At 46.6% G+C, this 25,901-nt stretch overlaps 1 protein-coding gene across 7 annotated transcripts; it reads right to left on the minus strand.

Moving 5' to 3' along the window:
- Positions 1 to 978: 978 nt before the first annotated feature.
- On the minus strand, positions 979 to 21,634 carry osbpl11 (oxysterol binding protein-like 11). Of its 7 annotated transcripts, none has more exons than XM_061226438.1 (14): positions 20,494 to 20,827; positions 18,938 to 19,002; positions 18,701 to 18,769; positions 17,282 to 17,457; positions 15,920 to 15,999; positions 13,777 to 13,965; positions 12,217 to 12,415; positions 9,693 to 9,835; positions 8,560 to 8,700; positions 7,417 to 7,855; positions 6,079 to 6,265; positions 4,317 to 4,499; positions 3,904 to 4,057; positions 979 to 2,984 (listed from the first exon to the last, which is right to left on the minus strand). In XM_061226438.1, the coding sequence occupies exons 3-14, from the start codon at positions 18,760 to 18,762 to the stop codon at positions 2,928 to 2,930; spliced, it is 2,010 nt and encodes a 669-aa protein (XP_061082422.1). In that variant the 5' UTR covers positions 18,763 to 18,769; positions 18,938 to 19,002; positions 20,494 to 20,827; the 3' UTR covers positions 979 to 2,927. The 7 variants fall into 7 exon arrangements, with proteins under 7 accessions (XP_061082422.1, XP_061082421.1, XP_061082418.1 ...); XM_061226437.1 differs by having other exon boundaries at positions 18,938 to 19,005; XM_061226434.1 differs by lacking the exons at positions 18,938 to 19,002; positions 20,494 to 20,827 and adding an exon at positions 21,141 to 21,634 and having other exon boundaries at positions 13,777 to 13,920.
- Between the last annotated feature and the right edge of the window lie 4,267 nt (positions 21,635 to 25,901).

Here is a 25,901-nt window from a genome sequence, read left to right on the forward strand (position 1 = left end):
TTGGGGTCACGGGGGAGGCCAGAACACGCCCGCTAACTGGAATGCTCAATCTTTGGGCTACGTTAACAGTAACAAACTATACATCACATCCAGGAACTCCAGGACCCAGTCAGCACAGGAACAGGATACGGTCTGGATCCTGAGCCACATCATGGCACTGAGGGGACTGACACAACTGAATGTGCTTTCCCAGAACTTCACAAGATTTGAAAGCGCTGGGTCATTTTACAAATTTAACACTGTGGAGCCTCTCCACAGTGTAGACCAGAACTATTTGAACATGCATACATTACAGGCTCCTATGATTACGAATTGTTAGGAATTGCTGAGCTATGCTACTATACTGGGCAGAGGGAACACACTGTATATGTCAAATGAGTGGGATGAATCATCACATGCACAGCTAGCAATCGTCATTCTGTCATTGAAATGCCTGGGGTTGTTTGACTTAAAATAATGAAATAATAATGAAATAATGGCATTTTCTGATTGCGTAAAGACTTACAGGCAAGTCCCAAAATTCACTCTGGCATGAAATCAACATCATACAATGTGTGGGTACATGCATGTGCCATTTCTCAAACCTGTTACAATACATGTTATATTGTTAAAATGTACTGTGAGAGGACCAAAGAAACAAATGTGATGGCCATATGATGAGAACCTAAATGTCCTTATTTTACAACTTAATTGTTTCTATGCTTAGCTTAGATATGTCTTCAAGAGATCAGCCCTGTTTACATCATTTACAACCGTTTTAATGAAAAGGGGTGGAAGCAAGAGCAATGTTCAAGCATACTTTTGTACTTTGTAGATTTTGTGAACTGGTGTCACAACTGTAAATTCTGTGTATATTTTATAAACTGTTCATGTATCAGACCAGCCTGTCGGTTTTGTTTGCTGGGACCCACCACACGCATTATTGCATTATTTACACGTGAAAACAATTACAGAAAATGACTTCACCCCGAAACACAATAGATTATCTGTTATTTATTCATTCAGTATCACACTTAGCTATCTATGTCTACAAGAAGTGTTGTGATAAAGTAGATGTCAGTGCATTTCACAGGTTAGCAAGACAAACAGAAAGATTCAAAAACAAAGTCGATATGCATGAACACCACTCCGAAGTTGCATCGGCGTGACCTCCCTTTTCGTTGCACTGGGAACAAAAAATGTCAGTTCCAATTCATCGTTTAGCAGATGTTCTGTCCGTTTTCTCGAGGAATGCGCCGAACCACACCGATACCCAAACCAAAAACTACACCAGTACGTAAGCCCATGTCATGGTATCGTTTATAGCTCGGACAAGGAGACAAAACGGGGACTTAAGACGTCTGGGAGATATGCCATATTCACAACCTGGAAGACAAAACTCGAAAATAGCTTAAGGCACAACGCTGCAGAGGGAGAGGCTAGCCGACGAACATTAAACAAAACGCACGCATGCGGAACACTGTTTCTCTTATCCATTGCAGTATATAAACTCCATTACTAACAGGAAAGATGCTCAACTCTTTTTCGATCAATTCCACATGCGGATTAAATCGGTGTAGTCTTTACAGTAAGGATTTAAAACGAAAAACATGAACATGTGAAATCAACTTGTGAACCTTCATAACGGTCAATGTATCCTTCATTAGATTATGTTGCTGCTACTCTCCAGGAAATTGGCCTTTATTAGCACTAAACTCCACGCCAGCACCGCAAATAATCAAAGTAAATTCAAGTCACATTCCAGCCATTTTTATTTGCCATGTTTAATGGTCTGTAACAAAAAGTGGTATAATAGAATTACATGAGATGCAGCACAAAATATCCCCTGAAACATTAATAGATGGATTAGTCTGCGTAATAAACTCATTCATTCACGCAAATGCAAATTAAACCAACATATGCGATAGGTAAATTTAACAGTACACTGTGGTATTTACCGAATCAAATGTGCATGAGATCTGAAAATACGTGAAGTTAACTTTGGTCCGTTTTAAGCCCAATGTAAATGAATATTTATTTTTCTTTCATCGGCTTATTCTGATATCGTCATGCAAAACGAACCAAAATAAGCACACCCCCTCAGCTTGCGATAGAAAAAATAAATAGTCCAGGGCACTCATCAAACCTGTGCATCAAACAGCCGAAGATACCTTTCCGCCATCGTAACGTCAAAGTTTGTTTTTGTCACTACAAGCAGCGCAAACTTCCGTCAACTCGTGACGACAGTTACCAGGATATAATTTAGTGTGAACAGCAGGTATATAAAATGTGAAGCAGCGCGGCGTCATTCCGGATACAAGGATGATTCATAAATGTATTTGGATCTGGCTTCTCCACCTCAATAGGATGGCGAGCCATTGCCCCGTTTTTTGTGCCTGTGTGGAATCTCTGTAGGCTACTCCGTGCAACAGAAATATGTAAAACAAACATAACTGATTACTAAACGGGTCACAGGCGCCTCGCTCGGCTATGGCATAGTCTGCTCAAACTCCCTGAAAAACATATAAACAACACCTGGTCCAGACGCTCAGTGCTTACCGAAACGGTACTGCGTTCAGCTGCCAGTCCTGTTAGGTTTAAGGCAGCGTCACTTGAGTACCTAAATATGTACAAGAATACATGTTGATCTTAAGACTGTTTAATATGCGATTATACAAAAGTATCAATCAGGATTTACAAAAATATGCACCGTGTCCAGATTTTCGTTGTCCTTTGCGAAAAAACAAAACAAAAAACAAAACAAAGTTGGACAGCTTTTCGTCACGTGATGTCACGCGTTGGTGGCATATTTCTGTGAATTGAGGAGGACAGACCGTGTCTTAAATGTGAAAACAAAAGAGAAGATGAACTCGCCCGGGTAGCCGTGCTGAAACTCAAGCGGTCATAGTAACAGTTATTTTTGAAGGACCTGGGCCGCAAGACTGCCTTCAAGGGTTTGATGAAGCAGTTTTCCACAGCGGTTTGTGATATACCCAACCTTCACCCTGAGAAAGAAACAAAAAATACACTTTAGTGATGCTTAGACTTCGAGAGGTTCTTGAAAATATTCAAGAGGGCTCATTGTATGATATTCAGATGCGACCATGGTGACCGTTCTGAGCTGTGTAATTAAGGTCTAAAAAATACAACTGAACTAATGCCGGTTTTAGCTGACATTTACTTAACTTGGTGTCATAGCATATCCTGTTTGGATATGCTATAACATCATAATCATCATCATTAATGTGAGCACTCTAATCATCACTTTGACATTTGATTATTTTAAGCAAAAGCCAAGTAATTGGCTAGAGATTTTAAAATGACCACAATGCATTTTGAAAAGGTACATTGATAATAAGCTGAAAGTTTAAATACCAAGTGGTCATACCAGTAAGATACATTTAATAGCCAATTTGCTGGAGATTAATGATATCATATAACTAAGGGCTATTCAGTGTATAGCACCTTTAAGGCACATAGCTGCATATTAATGACTAATTTTAACTACCACCCAAATTCACACTGTAGACAAAAATGACATTACATTAACAAATTTAGCAGATATTCTTATCCAGAGGAACTTACACATCTTTCTAATTTTCCCATAGTAAACCCATTTATAGAGGCTCAATATTTTACAGTAGCAATTCAGGTTAAGCACCTGAATCAAACCAGCAACCATTACAAGCCCAGGTCCCTGCACATCACACTGAACATAATTTAATATTTCAAATAAAATAAACATCATAATAATAATAAGCATAGGTCTATTTAATTATTCATTAGTGAATTAAGTATTAATTTATTCGTGTTTCATTCAATGGTGTAAAAGACATCCACTGTAGAGCAGGCACCGCAATAGATGTTCTTACCACTGTGTTATGGTTAAAAGAGCAAGATTTCCCGCTGTCATAGCGTACTGACCTCCCGCTCGAAGTACCGTGTCCTCCAGGGCGTTTCTGTCTCGGTGCGGTGCCGCTCCTCTGTCCTCTGTCTCTCCTCTAGGTGGCGCTTGTGCTCCGTGGCTTTGTCCATGTCCTTCTGACGCAGCGACTCCGTCACGTGCTGCCACAGACGCCTGGAATCAACACATCAGGCTCCTCAGTGAACCCGGTAAACACAGTAAACCCAGTACTGACACCTCCTGCAGCCAAGATCCTCTCTATCCTTACATTTTAAAAGGAAGAAATAAAACGCATTAAGGAAATGTCAACTGGATACACCCAAGCGGACCGGACGTGTTCCGAGGGTGCAGTAATCTCACAGAATGGCCTAAGGAGCATTGCGTCAGCAGTGAAACGGGCATCGGGATTGAAGCCCGCAGCCCCTTCCCTCACCTGGACTCGTAGGGGCCCTGCTGCTCGATGGGCCGGACGCGTTTCTTGGTGACGGGGAGTTTTGTGACGTCCACCACACGCGTGTCTCCGTTGCTGTAGCTGAACTCCAGGGCTCCGTTCCACTCACCCTGCACGCGGCACACCACCGCGTTGGTGCTGTTGTGTTTCACCTCGGCCGTCACTCTGCGGGGAGAGGAGGGGGGACACCTTTAGGGCTATTATATCTGTGTGACGCTTCGCATAAACGACCTCTCTTAGCACTGCAGACATAGGGGCCCAGGAGCCCGGTCCCCCGTGAGCGAGCCAAGGGCCCGTAGTCCAAGCCAGGGGCCCACAGCGGTGTGAGTAAGACTGTGTGTGGAACACGTGCGGAGTTGTATGCAGAGATGGGTAAAACGTGAGCGGAGTTGTGTGTGGAGTTGTGTGTGGAGTTGTGTGTGGAGTTGTGTGTGGAGTTGTGTGTGGAGTTGTGTGTGGAGTTGTGTGTGGAGTTGTGTGTGCTGATGGGTTGAGCTTGCTCTGTGTTGCATGTGGAGATGGGTTGAGTTGCTCTGTGTTGTATGTGGAGATGGGTTGAGTTGCTCTGTGTTGTATGTGGAGATGGGTTGAGCTTGCTCCGTGTTGTATGTGGAGATGGGTTGAGCTTGCTCCGTGTTGTATGTGGAGATGGGTTGAGCTTGCTCCGTGTTGTATGTGGAGATGGGTTGAGCTTGCTCCGTGTTGTATGTGGAGATGGGTTGAGCTTGCTCTGTGTTGTATGTGGAGATGGGTTGAGCTTGCTCTGTGTTGTATGTGGAGATGGGTTGAGTTGCTCTGTGTTGTATGTGGAGATGGGTTGAGCTTGTTCTGTGTTGTATGTGGAGATGGGTTGAGCTTGCTCTGTGTTGTATGTGGAGATGGGTTGAGCTTGTTCTGTGTTGGATGTGGAGATGGGTTGAGCTTGCTCTGTGTTGTATGTGGAGATGGGCGTTCAGGTCTGTGTATGCAGGTGTGTGGAGCATGTCCCATGTTGCACTAGGAGACGTGTGGAATACACTGGTTGTTGTGTGGGAAGGCATGTGGCATGTCTTCCGTGTTGAATGTAGAATGATCTGCGTGTCGGTCTGGGAGGTGTGGGGCACGGTGTGTGTCGGTCTGGGAGGTGTGGAGAACAGTGTGTGGGGCACGGTGTGTGTCGCTCTGGGAGGTGTGGGGCACGGTGTGTGTCGCTCTGGGAGGTGTGGGGCACGGTGTGTGTCGCTCTGGGAGGTGTGGGGCACGGTGTGTGTGGCGCTGGGAGGTGTGGAACACGGTGTGTGTCGCTCTGGGAGGTGTGGAAAACAGTGTGTGGAGCACGGAGTGTGTCGCTCTGGGAGGTGTGGAACACGGTGTGTGTCGGTCTGGGAGGTGTGGAGAACAGTGTGTGGGGCACGGTGTGTGTCGGTCTGGGAGGTGTGGAGCACGGTGTGTGTGGCGCTGGGAGGTGTGGGGCACGGTGTGTGTCGCTCTGGGAGGTGTGGGGCACGGTGTGTGTCGCTCTGGGAGGTGTGGAACACGGTGTGTGTCGGTCTGGGAGGTGTGGGGCACGGTGTGTGTCGCTCTGGGAGGTGTGGAGCACGGTGTGTGTGGCGCTGGGAGGTGTGGGGCACGGTGTGTGTCGCTCTGGGAGGTGTGGAGCACGGTGTGTGTGGCGCTGGGAGGTGTGGGGCACGGTGTGTGTCGCGCTGGGAGGTGTGGGGCACGGTGTGTGGGGCACGGTGTGTGTTGTGTGAGGCCTGCTCACTTGTGCAGCTTGCCCCCGTAGAAGGGCTTGGTCTGGAAGGTGATTGCGGCAGAGTAGCCCGTCTTGGCGCAGGAGACGGTGACCTTCCCCCCCAGCTCCACCCAGGGCACGGTGAGGATGGAGCGGGCGTAGGCACACGGCAGGGTGAAGGTGTACTCCTCACCGTGCTCCATCAGGTACAGGCAGCCTGCGCACACAGACAACGCACGTCACCATGGAGATCTACTCTACTACTGTTTTCATACACACAAACAGCACAGGTCACCATGGAGATCTAGCATCAATTTCAGTTTCCCAAACCGTACAAGTCACCATGGAGACCTGCCACTGTATTCAGACACAGAAACAGTACAGGTCACCATGGAGACCTACCACTGTATTCAGACACACAAACAGTACAGGTCACCATGGAGACCTACCACTGTATTCAGACACACAAACAGTACAGGTCACCATAAAGACCTACCACTGTATTCAGACACACCAACCGTACAGGTCACCATGGAGATCGACCACTTCATTCACACACATTAACAGCACAGATCACAGTACACACACTACCATGGAGGTTCAACACAAAACAAACACACATCTCATACATTTTTACACACTATGACACTATGGAGATGTAGCAGGTATAGACACAGACACATTTATACACAGCCACATTCACTCTCCTCGTGCAGAGTGCCCAAGTTCTTTGTTTACACACTTATCAAATGTCACCGTGGAGATGTAACACTACACACGCAGACAGGACTGTTTACAAACAAGAACACACGACACCACAGAGATTTGCTATGTGCGTGACCCACAAACCATCACAATGCTATACAGCACCTGACATGCATCTACAAACACACAAACACCTGCTTCACACAACTCGTGGAGACTAAACCAGACGACTTACAATCAAGGCTACAGACATACGAATGTGAACCAGTCGTTCTCTTTTATGAGTGGATCAAAGGTTGACCTGAATTCAGGCATAATGTTATCTGAAAACAATTAAAAACAAACTGCTTTACCCAAAGCACTTGAACGCCAGACCACATGGCTGACATTTTAACTGGGAAACCGTACTGAACACAATTTAAATGGCATTAAAAGATTTAGTCATAATGAGACCACTGAATGGAGACTGGACTACTTTACAGACCAGACAGACCAGACAGACCAGGAAGAGAAACTACTTTTCTGGCAGATGACCAGACAGACGGCCAGAGACAGACTTGGGGAGGAAGAGGAATAACATTCCTGACTTACAGAGACAGTCAGAGGGAGGTGAAGGAAAGACAGACAGAGAGACAGACAGAGGGTCAGAGCCGGCCAACCTACCCTCTCCCACCATGGACACCCCGATGGACATGCCCATGAACTTGCTCTTGGTCCAGACGTGGGTGTTGACGCACAGACGGCGTTCCGGGCACTCGGCGTAGAAGCCGGAGACGGGGGGGTGGTGCGAGACCTGCTCGGCCACGAAGCGCAGCAGGCAGCCGTCGGGGGAGTGGGGGCCCCCCTCGGGCGGGGGCCGGGAGCGGGGCACCCTCCAGGAGCAGTGGAAGCTCTCTCCGATGATGGGGTTGTAGGGCTTCTTGGCGACGGCCCCGCGCCGCCCCTCGTGGAAGGAGGTGAGGTAGTACTCCACGAAGCTCACCATGCGCTCCTCCGGCCCCGCCCCGTCGCTCACCGCCACCAGCAGGTCCGGGTGCAGCATGAAGTCCGCGTACATCTCCAGCAGAGAGCGCTTCTCCAGGATGAAGGTGGGCAGCACCACCTGCAGGGGGCAGCAGCACCCACCGTCAGCCACGGCACCCACCGTCAGCCACGGCAACCACAGCACCCACCGTTACCCACGACAACCACTGCACCCACAGCACCCACCGTTACCCACTGTTACCCACGGCAACCACTGCACCCACCGTCACCCACGGCAACCACTGCACCCACCGTTACCCACGGCAACCACTGCACCCACCGTTACCCACGGCAACCACTGCACCCACCGTCACCCACGCACCCACCTGCACCTCTGACCGACAGGCCCAGAGACTCACAATCACCAATTTATAGCACTCGGCCCTAAGCAGATTCAGCCAGTCATCAGGTTTCACTTCCTCTTCACCACAGTACATTTTCAAATTTGGAACAACTTTTCAATTGTGCAAGTTCTGATTATAGGCCAAATGGTAAGGCCCTTATATTTCCCAGACAATATCCAACCACCAGATTTGTAACTCTCCAATTTAATTAGATGCTGGTCAAAAATCTAAATTCAGCTATATGTACTTGAGTAAAAATATAAACTATTAAGGATTCTCAAGGAAAGTGCAGTTAATCAAATCCGCAAGTAAAAATGTAAGTAAGTACACACACATACGTAGGTACACAAGTTCGGTAAGTCAGTCAGAAAGTACGTACGTATATTAAGCTAGTAAGCACGTAAGTAAAGTTCTGGTCCGGTTGGAGAGGGGGACTCACCCGAGTGAGGTCCATGCCGAGCTTCAGCTGAGAGAGGAGGTGCAGGATAACGCTCCTCTCCTCCTCCACCGCTCCCAGGTCGTCCTCCTCATCCGTGAAGGTGTCCTCCACCTCATCTTCTGGGTCTATGTCCTCCTGCTCCTGTAGGGGGCAGCACACAGGGCTCTGCTTCAGCTCATTCTTCATAAAACTCATAAAACAGAGAATAATGATCCTCCTTTAGCTCGGTGCTGCTTATAACCTGCCACATGCAGTTTCATGTATAATGTAGTCATTTTCTCTCTATGAAGCATTAATAACCTAGTCAAAATTATACTGCTGAAGAACATAGTAAAATTTTCCCTTCTGAATCACTGTCAGAAAAAGTTCTTGTGTACATCTGATAGTGAAATGTGAAAAGGCACAGGTGGCAGTAACTCTACTCCCTGGTCCTGTTCAGCCCACTTTTTCTCGGGTTTAGAAGGCGATGACAGAAGGGCACAGCAGCGGTGGCTAAGGCACATGCCCCTGGCTATCGCTTTACGTCTTATCGGATAAAACGCTATCTGATAAAGGCTCCTGCAAGAGATTTAAATCTAGACTTTTAAACTCTGCCCTCGCTCTCTCTCTCTCTCAGACGCATTTAGATAGCATCACATTTCAGCATTACCATCCAAAAAGCAATACATCTTTCAGCAAAAGGATCAAAGGAAACCGCTGTTTTCAGTCCGCGGATTTATGTTAAGGCCGAACATGATTCACAGGCTTGCTTATGAGAAAGTGCTACTTAAAGTAAATTTGCATCAGCACTTATGCCATTAATACATAAACGCTCTCGCTATGAATCACAAATACACTGGTGATGGATGCCCTGCCTTTCTAACGTTCAGCCATTCTCCTGTGAAATTCCTGTAGCATGCATACAGTGTGGCACAGTGGTTGTAACCACACGCATACAGGTCCCAGGATGGCCTCTGCTTTTGCACCCCTGAGCCAAGCACCTAACATGAACTGCTTCGCTATAATATCAGGCCGTGCAGCATGTGAACTGAGCGCGATGCAGGTCACCCTGAGCAAAGACAAGTACATGACAAATAGGTTGCGGGTGTTTGTCCGAGTCAGGTGTACAGTGGACAGACGGGCGGGAGCCCTACCCTGGCGAAGTCGCAGGGCTCCACTTCCAGGCGCTCCAGGCTGGCCGCGTCCGTCTTGCCGTCGCCCCCGTCGAGGCAGGGCAGGGCGGAGCCGTTCTTCAGGATGTCGGGCAGCTTGGGGCCCAGCCACTCGATGGTCGGGCCTGGAAGACAGAGCGTGTGGAGCTCAGAGCCGCTGCAGGAGCAGACCTACAGGTGAGGAGACCTCGGGGAAGAGATGGGGGCGGCTTGCGGACGTTCCCTCCACAGCTCCAGGGAGGCACACAGCAGCAACCTGAGCCCCAGGGGGAAAGGGAGAGCCGGGCCCCCGGCCGTCTGGCTCCTCCCACAGCAAAGCGCTCCCGTGATTGGTGGGAAACCGGGACCAATTTCACCTGCCCGTTTCCACCTCGAAAAGCAGCCTGCCCAGAGAGGGCGGGGCTCATCACGTGGGACTCCTCCCCCATAGGTGGACTCCCATTGGTGGAAACTTCAGATGTTCCATCACATGTTGAATTTCATAAAATATGCATGCTGGGTAATTGGAGACTGTGAAATGGAAGCGGGGACTGATGAGGGGGCCCTTCCCCAACAGCTTTTTTTTACAAATCTGTCCTTAAGAAAATGTCTGAGTAATTAAACAGGCCGCAGGGCATGTTCGCTCCCATTTCTGTGATGACGTTTTATGGAGGGCCATGAAAACGCCACGACAGTTGCCAAAGAAACAAGGAAAGCACTCATGCATTGGCGAGTTCTCTCCCGGGGCATGTGACAAGTGAGACTAGTCTGTCAAGCGCATCACTCAATGCTCCCCTTCCCACCCCTTCATCTCTGGTTACTCCTGCCAGCCTATCAGCATAGATACGGTTCCTCATCAATTATGAAACAATATTCCACTGCCTGGCTCCGAGCAGAAGCAATAAAATTCTGCACCTTCGAACACGCCCGGGAACAACGCTCAATGCAACGAGCGACTTGGAGAACACAACAGGAAGCAGAGAGAGAGAAAAAGAAATCAATTGGGTCAACAAGTTGAAATACTTTGAGTGGTCTGGCAACGCTGCAGGCCGACCTGAATAGCTAGTTACCTGGAAGAAAGACTGGGATTAATTAGTGACTGCAGCCCGGGTGATTCGGGTAACCTGAAGGCTTGGAGTCAGGGTGAAAGCCCAGGTGGAAAAGGGCAGTCGTGTCAGACTTCTCCAAATCCCGCCGCCTTTCACAAAGCGCACGGCAAGTCTGGTTCAAAAATATCTTTTTCCAGATTTTTATTTCAGATAAAAAAAGGTTTTCTTTTCAGATTCGGAGGTACTGCGCTCAAAGAACATTTGAAGCACCCGTAGCGGTGATCTCTTTTCCCAGGTGAAATAGTGTTCTTGAGTATAAAATGGTACACCTAAGTATGCAGTAATTGAAGTTCATATCAGCTGTGCTTAGTATACCGTTTATCAAGGGTAACCAGGCGGGGAGAAAAACATCCCCATGCTTGCTTGCTTTGACAGAATAAAAGCGCCGTCAACTTTAAAAACGATCACGCGTTTGTTCCAGGATAAATAAGCAGCCATTTTTCACATGCAGTTTACTGTGAGCTGCCTTCAAAGGGAAAGGTCTGGAGCGCATAAGCACATTTTCTGCTAAGTATGCATTCAGAAAAGTCATAATTCATTCACCGACTCTACCGAGATTAATCATTTGACTCCTGTATTTTAAGCTCTCCGCCCATAAAGAAAAAATTGATTTTGAAAATGACATTTTCATTGCAGATGGGGAAAATCTGATCTAATAGAGTCAGACTGATGTATAATGAACCATACACAATCATTTGCTGCCAGTGCTTTTCGTTGGCTAAGTAATTGGATAGTCTTTCACAAGATTACAAAGCCAGACAGCTACTGTATTCTTAGGCTTGAGTAGTGAATTGTTTCAGTTATCCATCATGACAGAAGGCTCTGCAAATATTTATTTCATCTGAAATAACCCACCATTTCCCAGCTAGCCAACTTCAAAAGATTTGTGCATTAGTGAAGTTACTGTGCTGTAGTGAGGCCTATGAACCCCACACTGTGTGGAGCTACAGTGCCCTACCAATCTGACATGCAAGAACCAATAGACTGACAGACAAAGACTATGCTACACATAGCAAAACGCTGACTTGTTAAAATCTGAGCCACTGATAACACCATAGCTCCACCCATTCATTCCCGTGCACCACTCCCAACTGCAACCCCACCAACACAGCTTCAACCAAGGCTGTGAGAGCATGTGAGGGCGGGCACACAGCAGATGACGCAGTGTGATTGGCAGCAGAGAAGGGACAAACAATGGAGTGTAATTTTGGGGGTGGTGGTTTGGCATGTGATGAATAATAGTAATAATAATCATTTGCTATTTAGCTGACACTTGTATCCACAGCAGCTTACAGTTCAATAGACGAAGGGGACAATCCTCCCTGGAGCAATGCAGGGTCAAGGGCCCAACAGCTGTGTGCCACTAGCTGCCTGCAGGGCATGACACATCACATGACTGACAGGAAGTGGAGGCTCACCTCCCAGAGGGCCCTTCTGCCGGGCCACCTGCTGCAGCTGCAGGATGTGGAAGCAGTCGTTCAGGCAGCTGAGCGTGGCCATGGACGTGGCCTTCAGCAGCAGCAGGTCCTGGTCCAGAGGGGACAGCCCGGGGGCTGCTGGCAGGCCCTCGATGGTCTGGATCAGGTCCCTGTGCTGGCCCTGAGCCTGGGACATCATCTGAGAGAGGGACAAAGGGAGGAAAGGGGGTAGAGAGAATGTGGATGAGAGGGAGAGAAGTATACACGCATACAAACACACGGAGGAAGAGACACACGTACCTCACCTCAACATGCATGTTTCATTTTCTTTCCTCTAGTACTGTATGCTAGTGTTGCACTATCCTTGTACCTCTGGAGGGGGCTTTCTAAAAAACTATTTCCTATGTACATATTGTGCAAAGGGCCAAAATAAACTGAACGGAACATATAAGACCAATGTGGGGGCCGGGGTGATGTCACCAGTGACATCACTAGCTTAGAGCACACACAGAGGTGATGAAAGGGAGCTGTGGTTGTTTATGATGGCAGACTGGCACTGTGGGCAGAGGGCCCGACTAACCACGAGCCGGCGGGTCCCCACCCCCACGGTGGGCCCCCCCACCCCACCCCGAGGGCCCGCTGAACCAGCAAGGGCTCAGTAAAGATCCCAGCCGCGTGTGGTTAAACATACGCCATTTTAAATCGCTGCGGACGGGCGTATTAGCCAAGCAAATGTGAAATAACATTGACTGCAACAGAGATGTGTTTGCTTGCGGGGCCCCTAGAGACGGAGAAACGGGGAGAACAATGGCCTTCATTTATGTGTATATTTAGCACTGTACCACAGCCGACACTACTTTCACGGATGTGCACGTTACATAGGTGTAATCGTCCCGCCAGTCACGCCGCATGGCGGCCATGTTGTTCTTGGCGCCTGGAATTTCTGCGTTCTGTAGGTTTTTATTTGTATTGCTCCCCTTCTTCCTGAAAATGGCTAAAGAAGAAGCCATGCGTGCCATTACACTACACCAACTTCAAAGACCAGTAAAACCTGTCCAATAACTATATCGTTGCCTACCATCAACAACACAAATGTTTAGTCCATATGCCTTTGGCTATTGCTGAAATGTAAGCAATAATAAAGTTAAGTTGAGCTAAAGTTATACTTGTTTAGACAGACTTTTGAGGATTAGTATGCCCACATGGGGTTGACGCATTTGCAACGCACAGAGCCAATTTAGGCTAAGGGTTAGGCCAAAGCTAGGCCAGGTTAAAGTTAAGATAGACTGAAGATTTACTCACATATATTGCAACTGTCTGTCAGACCCCATGTGGGTATACTTAGATACTTTTTAATGCCCCCCACCCAGCAACTATACATTGCCTATTGGCAGACAGGAGTCAAGCAACATGACTGATTCCTGACAACCGCACTCAAAGTGTGTATAAAACAGAGTAGCCATGAGTGCTATCAAACTATTAGAACAAATTCAGAGAAGTAGTGTTAGTTGCGGTCAGTAATTCTCTCCCAGACGGAGGGTGAGCGCAGAAGCAGCTGACCTCGCGCGCGTCCACCAGGTGGTCTGGCAGCAGGGATCTCTTGCTGGCGTACAGGGAGGAGCCGGTGCTGTGCTGCGAGAGGCTGAAGAAGGACGCGGGGTTCTGGCTGGACCGGCGCTGGGACAGCGGAGAGCTGCCGCTACCCTGAGAGGCCATGGAGAAGCTGCGGGACTTCATGGGGGGGTTACTCTGCACGCGCCCCGCATACCGCACACACACACACACACACCGCACAGTACAACACACACACACACCGCACAGTACAGTACACACGCATACCGCATACACGCATACACACACACACATACACACCGCACAGTACAACACACACACACACCGCACAGTACAACACACACACCACATAATACAACACACACCGCACAGTACAGTACACACGCATACCGCATACACACACACACACATACACACCGCACAGTACAACACACATTGTATACATACACCACATACCACAATACATAATACAACACACACACACCGCATACCACAACACCCCCCCCCCCACATACCACACAATACATTCACACACACACACACACACACACACACACACACACACACACACACACACACACATTATACCACATAATACAACACACACAAACACACACATACTCATGCGCACAATCAAACACACACACAGTATATGTACATGCAGTTATACGGACAAAAAATGTTACACAGGCACGCAAATAACCATACACTCACAGAAACACAAGCATTCACGTGCACACACACACAATTACATGCAGAGGCCCACACAGTTATACAAACACATGCACAGTGGTACCATATGCAAGCATACAGATACACGTGCACATACGTACAGACATGCACACATCACACAAATACAAACCCACACACACACACAGACACACAGACACACACACGCAAGCATGCATGCACACAGGGACATGCAAAAACAAAAGCACAGACATGCAGGCACCGCACAGACAAGCACACGTGCACATGCACAGACAAACAGACAGACAGAGTTAGTTCCGAGGTAGCTTGGTTAGTCACTACGTTCTTTAAAATGTGGAAAGGCTCACATCAAATTATTCATAAGAGAATCACTCTGTATATTCTACAATCAAATTATCCTATATGGGATTTAGCTGATGAACTACAGCCCCCAGGAAATGAACTTGGGTCAGAACTAGATTTGAAATATGTTTGTGAAGAGACTGGCAGTTTTTCAGGGGACCTAACAATCCCGATTTGGGAAGAGGGGGTTTCAGTAGGCAGTGCTTTGGCCAATCAGGTGCCTAATCTGACTAGGCCAATCAGGTACCTGTGCCCAGTCTGGCTAAGCCAATCGGGTACATGTGCAAAACAAAAGCAGCACGCCTGCAGAAAACTCCCCTCCCCCCATATTTTACGGAAAATGAAATTCAGATTTTCAGACCCATAAAGTCTGAATTCACAATGGCATGGTTAGGTTATGACACCTAGGGTCTCAAAATCACTATGTCCTGATTAACTGAGGAGGGGCCGAGAGTCAGAAAATCACATTCTGAAAGGAGTGATCCAGAGTCTGCTCATTGAGCCCAGTTTGTCTGTGTCATACCGGCTGCTCTCAACATGAGCTGTGTCTGGATGACCTTCGGAGTCACTCCTGATAAGGGTAATAAAGTAATAACGCTCTACCTGCCACCAGAGCCAAGCCTCTCTCCGGACAGGGAGGCGGCACACAGCAGTAATTCACTTACACAAGTTGGCCTTGTGTTATTTTTGAAATAAAGGTCAATATTATATTTGAAATTCTCCAAACTGCCAGTCTCTTCCAATTGACCGTTCTAAAGTTCTAGGTCAACCATGATCTGGATTTGCTGAAGGCGCCTAACCAGATCAGTTGGGTGTTATTTTTTAAAAGCCCTCTGCGGGTCAACATCAAGAAATCCTGCTGGACACAGGCACACCTTTTACTGCTTACTTCATACACAAGGCTGCCCCCTACGGGCCTGTCAATGACACTTCCAGCATCTGCAGCCTTGAATTTCAAAGAAACAAAGCTTGGCTTTTACCATTTGAATGTGGCGTCAAGGACCCAAATCAGAGAATATCAGTGGAGAACGAGCTCCAAACTGATCTGAGGTCAGCGAGTGGACGCAGAAATCCTCACCTTGCCCATGGCCTCGGTGTGGTGCTGGGTGCAGATCTGCAGCCTGCTCACCCAATGCTGCCTCTCCTTTGCATCAGTGGCTGTGAACGAAACCAAATAAGACTACATCTCCCAGAAGCCCACCGTACCACAACATGGACACCCCTTACCAAAACTAAAGATGTGATATTACAGATCAGCATTAAGCACTGCATGTATGCTAGTGGGGAGCAAGCTGCCACACAAGCTGCCACAGATAATACTTTGGTTCTCTATCAAGTCACTTTATATGATCTGAGACTTACATCTGTTTCCAGATGTGCTTCACAGACGCAGTTCTTGCGATATATACGTACAGGTAAACACATCTTGTTAAGATGGCTTTCTTCAGTCACTCTGGTTAAGAGCGTATGCCAAATGATTAAGCAGAATACTCCTATAATCTTAGACCACAGTTCATATCCATCTTCCATAACAACTGGATCAGAGACCATTAAAGAAACAGCATTATAGAGAGGCTAGAACGGAGACCAAGGTCTAGGTCTCTGAGCGGAAAGGCTTTGGAAGAACATCAAAATCAATGTCAAACTGAAGAAGACGCTCATTTCAGCTAGTCCGGATAGCCTTATAGCAAGTTAATGTGGACACACAGACTACACTTCCTAAGAGGAAGAAGGGAGTGAACAGCTGCATCATTTCCCCTTTGAAAGGCTGACAGCATGTCAGTGAGTGTGGGCGAGCAGGTTTGCTTGCGCGGGTGAGCTTGTGAAAGCATGTAGGATAGAGTTTGCCTGGGGGTAAGTGCTTATGTGTGTGTTCAGGTGTGGCAATGTATGCGTGTTTGTGTGTGTAGGGTTTTGAAACACTGACCCCTGTACGTGCTGGTTTTTCACAACCATCGGGTGAAGCTTTTTACATAACCGTGCAGACTCTTTCAAAATGTTTCCCTCGTACTTATACAAACACAATGGGGTTTGGCTTGCTGACCTAGTTTCAATGATCAGGTGTACACTGGGTAATTAAGGAGTACATAATATCATGGGTAAAAAAAGTAAGCCCTTTCTGAAGGAATCATTTACTGTACCGCACAAAGTACATTGCGTGTACAGTACAATGAAAGCATTATTCGCCTTGTCAATCTGACTGTTTCAACATCCTGAGATGTGAACACGGCAGACCTTGCTCAAAATACGTAATTCTTTTGAATTAAAACATTCTACGCTTTACTGTACTGGAACCTACAAAGTGTAAATCCCCCACCAACCGGTCCTCTTGGTTGGCTGAACTGCACCAGGCAAGATCAATCGAGCACAGAAAAGTATTTGAATGCAGAACAGTGACGTATTTGAGACAGGTCTGGAAGATGGGGCTCAGGGTCGTCACCTCTCAGCTTGTACTGCTCCCCGCTGATGGCGTTGACGGTGAAGGTGTGCGAGTCCTCATCGCTGGGGGAGATGACCGCCCCGGCCAGGGGTAGCGTGCCGCGGGGCTTCTGGGGCCGGGACTGCTCGTTCACAAAGTACTCCAGCAACCCCGCCTCGTTGTTCAACACAAAGAACCTGGTGGGGGGAGGGGGGGGGGGGGGGGGGCTATTAAGACCTCCTGGGAACGACTACGGAACATCCACCTAAAGTGTTGACGTGTTGAGGCTGGCAGGTGAAGAATCCGGCTCCTCACGGGGCAAACATGGGTGTGTGCGTGCTGCTCGACGTGTTAAACAGCCATCGGCCTGGCCTCCCAGAGACAGGATGCACAGCTTCCCACACTTTTAGAGCGTAACATGCAAACGGATATCAACTCCGGTCAGATATTACAGGAAACCAACCCCAGGGATAGCTTTTAGTTTTATGACACCTATCAAAGGCAGGCCAAGGCAAGGACGCCTGCAGCTCTGATCGAAGAACAAGCAGTGTGTCCAAATTAACATGTTCCCTAGAAAAATCCCTTTTAAACCAGACCACGTGCAGAATACGAACACACCCAATACAACTGAATGCAGAACTCCTAGTCATGGAGTTTTATTTATTTATTTAGAAGTTTATTTCAGGGACAACGTACAAAAAAACATTAGTCTCCGAAGAGAAAAGATGCATTGCACTAGATTATAGCTTTTACACATCTGGTTACAGTATAAACAGTATAAACCAGCAAGTGAGACCATGACAGGCTCAATCTGAAATGGACCAAGAGCTTTGTGAACCCCACCACAGATCCGGCCTGTAACCTCCAGCCTGGAGAGCCAGTGTCTCTGGAGATGTACTCATCTTAATAATCAGTACTGTATTCAGACCCAAAAAACCAGGTGTGGGCACTTAACAGCAAAACCAAGTTCTTTAATCCATCAATGAATTTCTGAGAAATAGCAGCCCTTCAACTCAGGCAAAGCTCTAGTCAAATGTAGGCGACATAAGCTCTTTGCATTGCTGGGAGCCCTCCTCTGACCTACATTCAAGTTCACCCAATCCCCTCCGCTCGACCTCAGTGTGGGATTAGCCTGCCTTTACTCTTAAAATATTTTTAAACATGCGTTTTTTTTTTTTTTTTTTTTTTTTTTCACTGCAGGTTGTAAGCAAGTGAAACAATAACACATCACTAAGTGCGCCCACAGCATGTTTTAATGGCAACCGAATTTGCTGCGTGTGGCTCCAGCCAAAAGAAACAGCTTGAGAAATTTTGAAACGAATCAGCCAGTCAATGCGGATACACTTAAAGCCAGTGCCTATAGCCAGACGCAGAGAAAGAAATCGACCAGCGCTAAAAGACTATTGATTGGAGGAGATGTGTACGCAGGGCTCCACTCACCGATATTGCCATCCGGTCACCAGGTTGGTGTACTTCATCAGATAGCCATCAATATTCTCCATGTGATCGCTACATTTTGGCAAAAAATAGAAACAGTGACGTCAATGTGAATCCAAAAAAGCACACTTTTTGGTGACAAATCACAGTTAAAAATAGTGCTGTATAAGCTTGGTTTGGAGTTACCCAAATTGTATTTTCTTGCTTTAAACCACAAACCCCAGAATGCCCAATACTTGCCTTTGTAAACCTAAAGGTCATCAGAGACAGAAAATATCCTTCATCACGCACAAAAGCACTCTGTCCTGCTAAAAAAACAGCTGAGATGAGTGATAATGGCTATGCTGGTGTTGAACATACTGGATCCAGCTGGCATAGCATGACTAAAGCTGGTCTACCACAACTAACATATATACCAGCACAGCTATTTCCATTATCAGCTTTACCAGCAAAAAATAAATAAAAGACTGCCCAGCTTGGACCCAAACTGGTCTCTGCGGTTTTTTTTTTTTCTCCAGAAGACTGGACCAATCGACCTAAGCTACAATAAAACTGAAAAATATTTTTACTTGAGTGAGAAATTAAGTATCCCTTAAAACATGGCTCATTTTGACAACTGAATGATTGTTGACAGCTAGGTAACCCAAAAATCAATCAAGAGTTTTGGATGAATGTACGAGTGAAACCACAGAACTGTTCTGAGGGTGAAACATATGAACGGACTTGGGTGTGTAGGTCAGCCACATAATGTTTCGGCTAACCCTAACGGCGGCCCCAGTTCCTGGGGTGGACGACAATGAATTTCCCGTCACGTGTCAAAAAGTCACGGGAGTGATGCTCTGTTATTTCTTCAGCTTTCTCTGGCACAGATAATCCACTACAGAAACTGAGGAGCCATAGTCTTTCAAGTTCGAGATGCCTCTCATTGTAAATCAGAATCAGAAACAGAGCAGTGGCTAAAAGCCTTAAAGTAACTGTGCTTGTAACCTGATACGGTTATGATTCCCAGGTGGGGCAGGGCAGTTGCATTATTTGAGCAAACTCAACTTGAATCAACTTTGCTGCATAAATCAGAAGCTCAATATTAAAGGGTTCAACGCACAAATAGTTTAGAGAGAAGGCTTTAGAATGTACACATCCCATGTTATTATTGTTCACCTATGCAAGGTTTGCAAGTAATTCTAACCGTTTCATCTGTTGGACAGATAAAGAGCATGTTTACAACAAATGAATAACTAATTTTGACAAAATATGTGATTAAAACCTTATATAATTAGAAGCTCCCGAAATGCATTATGCCTATTATGCATTATCTGAATGCCATGTAATCTGCCCTCCACAGACCAGCCGTGTGGAAATAGGCCTACACATATTCCAGTTTTACATAAATTCAGTTGAACCACGAAGAATAAAGAACCAGAAAATAAAATCCAACCGTTATACATCATTTCTGCAGTCAATGTCAAGCTACCTTCTTCTACCCATGTTTTCATATGTGGTAAAATAACTCATTAAAAAAACAAAGTCAAACGCTGATGTTAGTTGTGGTAATCTAAAATTCATATAAATTAGTCTTAACCTGAACATCAAACATGAGTTACGTTCAAGTTGTACGATGGACATTTTCGTAAGCGCTGTCCGAGTGTCCGTTGAAACTGATAGATGTATTTCTGATTTTAACCTCAGTTTGGCATCTGGTTGTCCAAACTACGAATAACACGCTAACTTTACAATGTGAAGATCGTAGCTATAGCTATAACGTTAACGTTACACTAAACAATAACAACATCACTTACCAGATTTCAGGGGGGAACTATCTGGGTAAAGGGCAAAATAACTTTGAAAACGCAATCTGTCGCAAGCTAACCAAGAGACACCCCTTGATTTACAGCCAACTTAAGCAACACAGATATTTTAACGTTACCCAAAGTTTTGCTTGAACAATCTGGGAAACTAATGTTATTCAATGTATCTGCATGTTTTCGCAATTAATAACTTGAGACAGATGGGTTTTCTATATGAAGCCAAACAAAGTTAACGTTAGCCAGCTATCTTTCCATCGGAAGGAGTGACTTTACCATAGGTTAGGACTTTACTCGACAAATAAGGGTCGGGTAGGTAGCCCGGAAACTGCCTAACTAAAATAAACATTTCAACGCAGTAGCTAGCTAATTACTAGCCACCCCCACACGCGTGCTAACATTAGCCTGCTTTTCCACCAAGTGGTTATCCATGCAGGATGAATCAATCTATGCTGCTAGCTAATGATGGATGTTTTTATGTTATGGCTAGTTTCTTTCACGAACGTTAGCTAACATGAGCTAGCTAAGTGACAAGGTACGTGACGCTGACATTGATCGAGAAAATAACAAGAAAGCTACATTATCAACTAGACAGCTACCGCTGATTACGTCTATTTATTTAGTTAATTATCCAATCATACCTGTATTGCCAGCTTTTTGAACTTCCCCTCCCAGAGCTCGGGGTCCGATTTGGGGTGTAAACATCCAGCTTCCCTTCGCTGTCAGATATTCGTATTGCCGCTGTTTCCCCTTGCATCTTGCAGTCTGAAAACTGATAGCTCAGACTTTATGAAATGTTATATTGAGGTGCGACAGAAATTTAGCAGCAATGCTTATAGATAGCTATGCTAGTTACAAAACGTTAGCTGAATATCCGCTGCTACCCCTGCAATGGGGGCCCTCTGCACTATTGCTATTGCTACAGCAGGCCTCTGTAGTCACGGACAAAAAGCTTCTGTACATAAACTATCGGAACACATTCCGTTCCGACTCACTGAAAACAGCCATGACACTTTGCTCCATGTCTTGACAGTGAAATCAATCTATTTTTGTGATTATTGCGTTGTTTACAGTGCTTCCCGGCTCTATCAGCCTCCATGGATATGACTGATTCACCGGATCACATGACAGCAGATCGAATACGTAATTTCCTGTAAATCCTTTCCGCTTTGACATGCAGGGAGGACATATTTGTAAGGGTCAATAGATTTACACTAGACAAGCAGATCCAAAAAGAGGTATGAAAAAATGAACACACAGAAGTATAACAATAATTATCAGTTGTGACTGATGAAGTGTATTTTTTTTAATTGATCGGGCACGTGGGTACACTTTCCCCACATTTAACGGGTAACTGCAGACTTGAGTCAATTAATACAATAAAATGAAATGTCTGACGCCTGTATTTATTTCTCTGAAATATTTGCATTACATTTTAGGCCCATTTCGATGTAGGAGACCGAGTCCCACGGTTAGCCAACTTGCTATATGTTTACCATCATTGTAATAACACAACCACCTTACGAGTGCATGAGGTTTATTAAGTTCCCGTGAAGCCTATGTGCAAATTTACTAGCTCAGAGAAACATTTCAGAATTACCTTAAATGAGTAGTGACAAAAATAACACAAATTACTGCTATATCTCTGGGATTGGTCTTAAAAGAAAACAAAACAAACAACAGTGGTTGCAAATGAAGATGTGGCAATTAGCATCATAGTGGGTAAAAAGACGGCCCACGACGCATACCGTCTACGTGTGTACTGGGAGATCTGAGAAAATGCTTTTTGCAACACAATTCAATTAACTGAGTGTACTGTCTATAATTCTAGTTCTCCCGCACGGGGGCGGAATAGTTCAAGTTTTAGCGGCGGAGGAGGAGTTAACCGTAAATGCGTTTGCCAATTTATTTTCTTTATTTCTCTCTTTCCTTCTTTTATCTTTCTTTCTCTCTCTTTCTTTCTTTCTTTCTTTCTTTCTTTCTTTCTTTCATCCATGTCTTTTTTTAAATTCACCAGCAATTTCTAATGTCCTACTGTAGAGAGAGAGAGAGAGAGGGGGGGGGGGGGGGGGGGCAGTTCGGTTGATTCGTTGTAGGGGCATGGCAATTCAATCATCTACATTTATATTTAGAAATATACATTTCACAGCAGCCAAAGGCCAAACTCAAGTAATAAAGACTGTCACGCTGGTATGTTGTCTTGCCATTCTATTTCATACATATTGCCCTCAGACTGTGCAGAAAGTGAAGAGCCTTTTCAGAACATCAGTGTATGCAAGAATCTCATCACTTCCATGCTCTTCTGTTCCCTCACAATGGACACAGCATGTGCTTATTCTCCTTTCTCTGCAGTTCTGGAGCCTGGGCTGTGCTGGACTGCAAAAGCCATGTGGTCACGCAGCTTACCGATTCAGGCCATTTGTATGCAGGCCAGCACTGCTAGCGCCAGTGGGTCAAGCTAACACAGGTCAGCACATTGAAATCGATCATGGAAATCCACACAAAACCTGCGGTGAACAAGCCAGGCTGGTTCCAGCTCTGGAGAGGAAAGGGGAAAGGGGGCACAATGAGACAGCCTGTTTCCAACCCTACAGTGGGAAAGGGGTATTAAGAGACAGCGTGGATTCCCTCTCCACAAGGGAAAAACTGCATAATGGCCCAGCCTTGTTCCAGCTCTGCAGGGGAAATGAGTATAATGAGGCAGCCCAGTTCCAGCCCTACAGTAGAAAACGGGTGTAAAGAGCCATTTAATACAGTCCCAATCATGATGCCAGCTTGGTATTCCAAATCTCTCCCTCATCCTCCAGAGAGGTGATGGCAGACACCTTTCTGCGATGGAGCGCAGGATTAAAGAGCAGACGGACAGATCAGATCAGATCAGATCAGATCAGAGGGGCCTGGGTATGTCTTTGAAGGCTCCATCAGAGGGACATTTCTCTCTCTCAGGTGCGCCTGCCCCATCACAGACATCCCCTGTCCCGTGGCTGGGGTGTGGCACGACGAGGCCTCTCGGAGGGGTTGAAAGGGCCCGGGGGGGCAGGGGTTTCCGAATCTCCGGACATCAAAGGGTGGGGGTGTAGGGGGTGACCCTGGGTTTGGGTGACGGGCAGGAACCGGACAGTAGGTGCCCAGTTTCCCGTGGGACACGGGAGAGGGGCGACGACACGGCCGGGATCAGGCCCAGCAAGCCTCCTCATCCCGCGGGCGACCTGTCGTCGCGGCGCGATACGGGCCGAAACCCAAGCGGAGGTCGGGACCCAGGTGCGGAGGCACAAAGAGCTGCACCTTCGGGCCCCGCATGAAAGAGGAGCTTAATCGCTATGGCGACACCATGGCAGTCACCCAGCCTATCCCGGCCCCTGTTCCGTGACACGATCCCCTCCGTGTGAGAGAGGGCTACAGCACATCACTGAAAATAAAGGATATGAACAGCCTGGATGGTGTCTCTAATTTACAGTACATTATGTCGATCATCAGTAGTATTAACAATGCAACATTCCATGAAATCGCACATGCGGAGAAGAGGCATGCATTTGTTGAATGCTGCATATTGTGTATTTTGCAAACATGTGGACAATCCAGCTTTTAAAATAATAGTTTGTGTTTAATAACCCACTGTCGAGCTGTACAGTGCAGTAGTCATATATGAATACAATAGGCCAGTGTTTCTCCATCCTTTCCAATGCCAAGAATCAGCTTTCAGCCATTGGGAGAGATATTCAACACACCTTCAATCTGCACGTACTGTTCGTCCCCAAAGTGCTTTGATTAAGATTATGTGCTAATGAAGCAGAAGATGATTGGTGCTTTGGGCACACATTAAAAAGAATTTGATATTTGAATACTTACACTACTGGAACCTAGGATCAGATACTCCTCACATAATGTACAGTTACCTACTGTTATAGCAGTTTTTTTATTTCAAAGTGTGCTTAATGATTGTCAGGCAATGAAAATAAATATGCAATATGGGGTTAGTGGAGCCACAATTGTATCTTGTCTTAAATTGTGTTAAGTTAACAGAAATACATGAGAAATTAATTTAAGAGGGCAGTAAGAAAGTAAGCATATGTGTCTGTCTCTGTCATTATTTTTAGCATTTTATCAAAATTAGTAACATATAAATGTCATTCAGCTCCTGAATGTATTGAGAAAAAAACAGAAAGTTGGCAACGTTTGTTTGCATGGGGGAAGTGACAACATTAGTCTTTAATGAAGGAAGCCGCATGGGGGTGATTTGGCAGCCAAACATAAGACCAACTTCACTGATAACTGCACAGTGTACGCTTAACTCGTTTATATTCCTGAGGGGATTCTGTTAGCCACGTGACGCGTGATATTACCGGTACATCAGACGCCTGGGGCCTCTGATATATGACCCATATGCACTGCTGGGTTTCCTGTCCCACACCATGCGCAGCGCGAGCATTTACAAACAATGCTGATTTCCCTTCAAGATTTCAGACCACACCGCGGCCACAGGTCTGGCGCTGTAATCGCTATTTACACATTTCTTCCTGAAAATATATCCTATATTTTTCCGAGGTTTTCAGGGAAGTAATGAGGACTTGCCGCTGGAAACCTGCAGTCTTTCCCCGAGTTACGCGGCAACATGGTGCCGCATTGTCTGCTCACACTTTGTGGAGAGGGAGTGCTTGCTGACTGCTGTGATGTCAGGACAGGTGCTACATGGATTCGCAAATCTTTATATCATCTTACTGTACTTACAGTAGACAGAGGCTCACGTTGCTCCAGGTAATACACAAATCGGTAGATCGGTATAGTGAATAGATTTACCAAGGCCTGGTTCAGGGATGTCCTGTACATTTCCCAGTCATACTCAGTTTCGGCAGCACATGAAGGAGCTGGTTGCTATGTCACCTGTATCCGTCAATCATTTGGACAGCCAGCAACAGCAGCAGCGTGCATGCAGTTCTTCCCAGCACACAGTACCCCCCCCCACCCACGTTTTTGTACATTTCGTCACACTTGTCGGTGCCGATAGCAGTTTACCCATGAGGCTTTGCAGCCGCAAAAGCCACAATGCATCTTGGGCAGGGATAATCAGGGCCACATTCGGGGCCTGCTGTCACAACAGCCTCCATCCTTCTCATGTAAATGAAAGCTGAGAGCTCCCACATTCAAAGCCCCCATTAAAAATTCATCCCCCCTCATCCCAGCTGCTAGCGACGGCGCTCTCAGCGACACAATCGCACACCGCCCTGCCTTCCCCGCCCTCTGCCGCCCCGTCTATCCCTCCGTCCCTTCATCCCTCCATCCGTCCGTCCCACCTCCACCTCCGCGCGGGCTGTTCTGGGCACATTCACGAGACTCCGGCGTGTTCCGGGGGGCCTCCTCGGCTGCCGCTCCTTTTGTGCCGCGCATGAAAGGGGGTGAAAGAC

Source organism: Conger conger, chromosome 17, assembly GCF_963514075.1.
Source record: "Conger conger chromosome 17, fConCon1.1, whole genome shotgun sequence".
Lineage (NCBI taxonomy): Eukaryota > Metazoa > Chordata > Actinopteri > Anguilliformes > Congridae > Conger > Conger conger.

Excerpts from the sequence above, each read along its gene's own strand:
- osbpl11 (XM_061226432.1), bottom strand. The coding sequence starts at position 21,256 with ATGCAAGGGGAAACAGCGGCAATACGAATATCTGACAGCGAAGGGAAG. Across the intron at positions 16,000-17,281 it reads GGAGCAGTACAAGCTGAGAG|CCACTGATGCAAAGGAGAGG; the intron begins GTGACGACCCTG and ends TTTCGTTCACAG. Across the intron at positions 12,416-13,776 it reads ACCTGGTGGACGCGCGCGAG|ATGATGTCCCAGGCTCAGGG; the intron begins GTCAGCTGCTTC and ends TCCCTCTCTCAG.